Source organism: Ruditapes philippinarum, unplaced genomic scaffold, assembly GCF_026571515.1.
Source record: "Ruditapes philippinarum isolate M1 unplaced genomic scaffold, ASM2657151v2 ctg7766_1_1_1_1, whole genome shotgun sequence".
Classification (NCBI taxonomy): domain Eukaryota; kingdom Metazoa; phylum Mollusca; class Bivalvia; order Venerida; family Veneridae; genus Ruditapes; species Ruditapes philippinarum.
The window spans coordinates 1-8,128 of NW_026855926.1; the positions used below are offsets into that span (position 1 = coordinate 1).

General features: G+C 32.1%; 1 protein-coding gene across 1 annotated transcript; it reads right to left on the reverse strand.

Moving 5' to 3' along the window:
* Positions 1-60: 60 nt before the first annotated feature.
* On the reverse strand, positions 61-499 carry LOC132744855 (myb-related transcription factor, partner of profilin-like; the record flags this gene model as incomplete). The annotated part of the gene is given in 2 exon segments (XM_060733647.1): positions 61-99; positions 101-499. Coding segments are annotated over 2 exon segments (399 nt in total), but the record flags the coding sequence as incomplete, so codon positions are not given.
* Positions 500-8,128: the final 7,629 nt, after the last annotated feature.

Sequence of the window (8,128 nt, forward strand, 5' to 3'; positions counted from 1 at the left end):
CTTTGGATTTTCTTTTGGTTCTTCATTGTATATGTCAGAAAAATTCTGACTCGGGCTCACTGAACTTGGACTGCCCAGCGTGTCCATCCCTTCAGGTAAAACCAGAAACTACAACTTTTCCCAGAATAACTAATACCTTCTCTTCCAACAGACTTAAATCAGGCAAAGTGTCAACACCGCCACCAGTTTTGGTTTGGCTTTTTTTCTTTTTAGATGCTTTGACCTTGACAGTGCTTGACCAATCATTCCATTTTCGCCGTATTTCGTCAACCGTACGAGTAACCTGAGAGACAGCATTGATCTTGTTTGTCACTTCGCCCCACGACTTTTTCTTTTTCTCAAGAGATAGAGTATCACTAAATTTACCAAATAATGTAATTTTTCTCAGACCTACCTCATGACAAAGTATTTCAAGTTCATCTTTTTCAAAGCGTGGTCGCCTTTTACCTTTCTCTTCCATTATTATTTGTAGTGCAATGTACTCTATGTGTCTATGACAGATGGCGCGAAATGCTGTGTATACCCTTATCGATTACACAACGATTTCGTTATGAATTTTAACTAACGATTGATTAGCGATTACATAACGATGCTTTCTGGTTATGCAACAAAATCAATCATTAAAATGACTAACGTGTTCGTTACGCGAGCGCTAACACTTTCGTTAGCGTGATTTTAACGAAAGCTTCTGGTTACTCACCCCTGGTTTTTATGGCGATGTGATTTACAAACTTCGTAAGATTTTGGGTCATGGTAATTTTTCTGCTGTTTTTACTAAAATCATTAAACGTTTTATTAAAAGAGGTTATGACCCTACTGTTTTAAGACATACTGCATGTTTAGTGTTTAACCCTTTTACAGTTGGACACTACGCTTTCCTCTTTTGATTACATCTGACGGACCAAGTGGGAGACTCTATGATGGATAGTTCTTACTGAATTGTCTTAATGTTCGTCTGCCTTGCTTCGTCGGGCCCTTGTAGGTGATTTTCTTGTTGCTCTGTCTTCCTTTAGGACATTGAGTACTTTTGTTATGGTCATTGGGTTTACTTTTATATTTTTCTACATGATCATCTTAGTGTTTTACTTATTTAACCTTTTGTAACCATGACAACTGTGAGAATTTCACTTGGCGGGGATTCATTTTATTTACACTGTCTCGTTTATAGGAACATGGTGGGACTAAGAGCGAGGTTTGGTGCACCATTAACCGGTTTAAACTCCCCAGCAGTCATTATTATGCTGCTGACCGTTCCAAGGCGGCGCCCCTCTGTGTTCCTCAGATGTATGTCTATGTTGTTTCATACTGTTGTGGTGACACTTTTGCTTGTGTCCTTTGTTGTTTTCTCGTCTACGGTCAGTATCTTCCCCATTACCCCTAGTTTTTATTTCTTTGATTAACCCCCCCCCCTCCCCCCTCGGTCTCCTGTCCTCTTCCCCTTTGACTTTGTGGGCCTGTTATTTAATCATTTATTTGTTTTCTTTGAATTCCTAATCAGTTACAAATTATTTATCATTTAGTGATTAACCTGTCCGTGCTCTGTCTTTGCCCTGTCCTGTTTTTGTTTGGGGTCCGCCTGGGCTCCTTGCCATATGGGGGGGGGGTTGCGTTCATTGAACGCCGCCTTTCCTTGTTGATCTTGTTTATCATATTTCGAACGTGCCAATTTTAGTCTACAAGCTGCAAGTGAAACTACTTAACCAACTGCGCTAATAGGGATTTAAATTTACATCATTTTAACAATTGGATATTGACATTCATATCGATTTGCAAGTAGATCGTAAAGTTTACAAAATATACCGACTACAGGGTCAAATGCAAGAGTGCCAGGTCAATGTTGTTGGGCAATACATTTTAAACAAGATAATGTTTATTGAGTACTCCGACATCCCTTTATTAAATCTTTGAATAAAAATAATATATAGCACATCAAAGTAAGGACATGCATATACAAGTACTTAAAGTGGCTTGGTCTACAATGGGCACATTTCAAATATCAATAAAAACGATAGAAATGCATTGTTCGGATATTATTTAAAAATCTTGAAAAAGAAATGATAATAAAATTATAAGTGATTTAGTATAAAAATTCATATGATGAACGATCATAATTTATACTAGAACACTTTATAATCTGCTATATAAAATATCGTTTCGGATCATGTATAACATATATATATATATGTATGTCTTTTGTGGCCTGCTGGACATTTGCCCCTCAAACAGTTGCCCCCTCGAAAGTTTCCCCTCTTTTTGCAGTGGCGGACATTTTACCCCTTTGGAATCGGCGGACATTTGCCTCCCTCTGTTTTAAAAATGTTAAAATATTTAATTGTTGTTACCGAAATTCATTGCCTACTGTCAAATAGTCGAAAATCAATTGTGCTTAAATACACAAAAACTCACACGCAAATTTGTGAAAACAAAACAAAAAGTATCCATAAATAAATATATCGTTTGCATTGTTAAATAACATAATTACACGATATGACCTCTGACAAGTGACAAGTTGTCACATCAAAAACAAGGGGACACACGTCCGAGGAGGGCAACTGTCCGGGAGGCAACTGTCCTCCAATGTGCTATGTCTGGTACGAAATACTAAGAACATAATTATTCATTCTTTAACATACATTACACACCAATTCCCTTTATTTTTGACAAATTGCACATTTAGCTTTTTAGATTATTATTTTTAAGAGTAAAGCAGAGTTAAATGCAAAATATATATTCTATTAAAGCAGAACGTTGATAAAAGCTTACCTATATATGCGCTGTGTCAAATATAATTTTCGTGCATTAGCCATTGGTCAAGCCAATAGTTTGACGGTGTGTAAGTTGGATATCGGCCTCGTACATCGATCTTTCTGTTTAGGAATGACCTGGTCACGAATTTCATGAAACACCTCGAGCGCTACGCGCTCTCGGTGTCACATGAAATTCTTGACCAGGTCTTTCCTAAACAGAAAGACCTCGTACTCGGTCGATATGCTATACATACACCCCTGGTGAAGGCATAACACGCTATTTACACTTTAGCACTGTATGATTTATTTTCTCCTTATCTATTGTTATTCTGTCCACGTTCTATATATCCTTCTTGGGATCCAGTGTTTTTGAAAGGTATTTTGTAGAGGTAAATATTTTCATAAAATAGAGAGAAATACGAATCCCTAAAGAAAGCCCAACACGGCAAAATTGTAAATGTACAACAATTAGGTCGTGCTGAACGATCTTTAAGGATCGGAAATATAACATCCCTGATTGAATGTACGGGACGATTTATTACGGCCTCCACACGGCACAAACAACGCTGATGAACCTTATATAATTAAATAATATATAAACGAATGAATTCAAATTCAAAATGTAAAAAGCAATGTAGAAACATCATTTTTACTTCACATCAATACTGAACCAATGTTCAGATTCATTTGGTGCGAAAATTTATTTAACAGTCTCATTGTTATTATAATTACTTCGATCATGCAGTTTGCATACTAGCTATTCTCATGACAAATATCATAACAAGTTATTATTGCAGGTTCATACCAAAATTTAAAAGGAACTTCTTTGATCCATACAAAGCGGTTATTTTCTCAAAGAATCTATTCTTCCATACTACCGTCAGTCAGATACATGGGAATTTATATGAGTAAATTTTTAACTAGAAAAAAAGCAAACTAATTGCTGTTTTTACTTTGATTCTCATTCTAATGTTACGATTGATAAAATATGAAGAACGATGTTCTTGGCTATTTAATTTATTTTATAACCTATAATCGAACTTGCCAAACGAAAGGTAATATTGAATTAACCTTTATATTAAACTAAATTTGTTAAAACAATGAACAAAGGAGAGTGATTTATCTGAAAATTGTTAACTCTGAAACTGTTTGAATTTGAAAAAACACATTGACGTTTATATTACACTTTACTAAGCTATACAATTTAACTATAACGATTTTTATAACACTATTTATAGACATTCATCTTCATTTTCCTCCGATTTTTAAGTCACTCTTACAACAGCTATCAATTTGGAAATATTCTTCTTTTAGAAGAATATACGATCCAAATCAAACAAATTGTCCAATAATAATAATTGCAAAAAACATGACTACATTGATAAAAAAGAAATTTCATTGACACATCGGCTTATGAGATACCAAATGAAAGGCTAAGGGTAAAATTAATTGTGATTTTTTGGGATATCTCATTAAAGATCCTGTAACACAATTTTTTCATGGTTTCATTTCATAAATGTGATGCTCAAATTAAGATTTGTCAATATTGTAAGTTCCAATAAGCATTATTTGTAAAGATATTACCCAATTTAACATTTCATGTAAATAAAGGGAGGTAATTAGAAATATATTTTCTATAAATTCTAAGTCAAATTTTCCAATAAGAAATGAATGCATGTAATTTATTGATTAAATATAATGTGCACAAATATTTGCAGTACACATTTTACATATTCTTCGATGTTTGAAAATTATTTATTTGCATAATTATATACATAATTATATAACTTTTTGCAAGTATGGTGTACACTACGTAACAATATCAATCACAAAACATACAGGATCTTTAAATATTAGATGTGTTTGATATTGCATAATACACCATTTCTCCTTTAAACGCCAAACTTTACGTAGGGACAAAATATGCAAAACGAATAATATGAAACGGAAGTTGTTGATAAATTGAATTATCATGGCTAATGAGGGAAATGCTTTTAGTAAGACATTTATATCTATTTTTATAGAGCAAGATTTACAAAAATATAGAGCAACATTAAAAAAGCCATTAAGTCTTGGGATTGAGGCATAAAACACTTTTTTACAATTACATTAATGTGTTGGTCTAATGAGAACCTTTCACATTTACATCCTCAAATAGAAGTCAATATAATCATTAATAACGTTTCAAGGCAACGAAGCTTTTAAAATGTTAAGTACTGTAGATATATAGATATAGTTTACATTTTATGTTTCAAAGACTTTGATTGTAAAGCAAATGAGCATCAATCAATCATTTTTAAATAATAGAGAGGTATTGTTACAGTCAGTTACGTTGCCGTACGCAAACATTTACCTTGATCATAACTTTTTAAGTTCTAAGCGTATTGTGTTCATATTTGGCTACAACAGCCCTTTGGACAAGACCTTTAGGAAGACTTGACTAACATTGACCTTTATTCTTAAATGACCTTGTCCTTTAAGGTTAAATATCTAATTTTTGCTTGTTTCGTTTTCTGATTTTTGCTATAAGTGGCTATAATTTGTTAGTTTCGATTTTGAACATATTAATCTTTAAGGATAGACAGACATACCTTCATCTTCACTCATATCTTCACTCATAAATAACCTTGACCTTGAAGATCAAATTATTGATATTTTTGTTTTTGCTTTAATTGGTTTTTACTTCGTTAGTAATGATTGAACTGATTTCTTATTATAACACAACATAACTTTAGGATAGCATCTTGATAAACATTACACACAAATTGACCTTGGCTCTTTTATGACCTTGACCTTAACGGCTAAAGTATTGAATTTTCCCTGATATTTGGTATAATTGATTGTAACTTGGTAAGAAATAAACGGATTATCTTCATACTTTACAAAACAAGAGTTTAGACATGACCTTCTAATAGACTGAACTGACATTCACTTTGTTCTTTAAATGATCTTCACCATAAAGGTAAAAATTTTAAATTTTGGTTAAATTGTCATAATTTTGTTATTCATTACGGATTTTATTCATACGTAGACAAAACAACACGTGTGACCACACATACAGGTGGATAATTTAGATATGACATTGACCGTTAAATGACCTAGACCGTCAAACGATTACATTTTGAATATATTTTAACTTTGTCATTTATTTTGAGAAAGAATTTATACTTAGATAAAACAACTAGTGTGACTAGACAGACCTTTGAAAATTTAAAAATAAATGAAAAACGTTTTTTTTCTTTCAATTTTTTTTTAAGATTTGTTTAAACTGTTGATTTATTTGCAAAAAAGTCGAGTGTGGCCCCCGCCGAACGGTGGCTCACGTTTACAAACATAATTATTATAATTATATAGTCTCTGTCATATTATCGTCAGAGTTGTTGTATATACCTAAGTTAAATATAATACAAGATAATTGTTAAATTGTTACTATATGTTGATATATAAATTTGATTAACGAAATATGTTTTATAGAATGAATGTTATTTCTAAAAACAAAAACAACCAAAAAACAAACAAACACTTAAAAACATTTGGCTGAACTTTAAAGATATATCATTCGTATTGTAATTTGTCAGAGCAATTTCATTTGATGTAAACCAGTTATTATAATATAGTTTTAAGTTTTATAAACCCAATTCATCTTTAGTCAAGAAATTGGACATTACGTTCTGCCAAACAAGGAATGTGACATTTGTATCAAACTAATTAATTACATTAAAGAATGTGCGTAAATAAATATATTCCATTAAACGAGTCGACTGAAATGATAGCTCAGTTTCCTTGTCAAAAGAGAAATGTTAAATACTGTAGGTTCTTTTTAGTTGTCCTAAATACGTTTACTTCAATGTCCTTACATTCTTTTTGTTGTGTATTTTCACAAAACAGTCAATTATAATGGTTATGCAGATCCCCAAAACGTATGAATTTGTTGTTAAGCTGACGAATGATTTGGATATCAAATTATACTTCAGTATTCAATTAATATTTAGTTTTAGATGATTAGAAAAGGTTTCCTGCTTTTATTCCGTATACAAATGAATACATGTTTGTTTAACTCCATTAAAGAATGTGCGTAAATAAATATATTTACATTTAATAGTAATCAATGATTCAAATAAAGTTACACACAACTCATCATACTGTATGGTATAGAAATCTTTACAATTGGATTCTAAAGCGCGATCAAATTTATCAATGAAACAAAAAGATGCTATTTAACTTACATAAAGATGTATCGAAAGCAAGAAAATAGAGCACATGGAAGGAACTAATATACCACAATTTGAAATTATAATATCAGTATTTTTAAATGTAACAGAGGGATCTATAATTAAGGTTAAAGGTTATATTGCTTTTACATAGTAAAGTTTTCTCATGATTTAACATAATTCCTATAAACTAAGCCGTCAACACAATTTTATTCTTTTAGCAAGGTTCGATTTTATTTCAATACCTTTAAAATTACGAATGAATAATGGAAACCAAATGGGATTAAATGATTTAATAAAGGTAATTATTATTTTGTCTCCTATTACATGTAATGCTATGCAATATTAATGTCAGGTGCAATGAATGAATCGATTTTGCAAGGCTCGCCAGTTTAAAATATCCCACATGTTAACATGCAAAGTAAAAGACAATAGATTTGCACAAAAAAATTTAATCCTCCAGAGAGTAAACACGTAGTATATGATTACATATTTTCCGATAATTTTCTTATGACAACGTTTGGAGTTGATTAACATTCGTAGAAAGAGGGTAGTTGAAAATGAAATCTTTCGAGCAATAAAGACATAATAATGTTTATTTTCTATAAATATATTGTAAGGACCTAATGATCTAAGTTAAACTTAGATCATTTTGTCTCCTAAAAATTTTGGGAGACATATTGTTTTTGCCTTCACCGTCTGTCCGCCCGGTTGTCCATCCGTCCGAATTAAGCTTGTCCGCCCTTCACATGTCAAACTACTGGTGGGTTACAGGAGTGATCAGTACCATCCCTAGTTGTGCACATCACCGGCACATTCCGCTTTGCTGCACAAAATGGCCGCCAGAGCTTAAAATAGAAAAATCTTGTTCGGCCTTCACAGTTCAAGCTACTGTTGGGATTTCAATGAAACTTCACATGAGTGACCAAACATAGTTTTGGGAGACATATGTTTTTGTGACAAAAACCCTTCTAGTTTTACCCACGAGTTTGTATTCTATACGAAAACCCTTTATATGGATGAATATGTTATAACACCAATGTGTATTATTTAATATATGCATATATAGTATATATTTCAATACCATAGAATTACAATACAGCTATTACAAAAAACGCACTGTGAAAAAAGAAAATTCAAGTATAAACTTTTAAGAAAAATATCACGCTA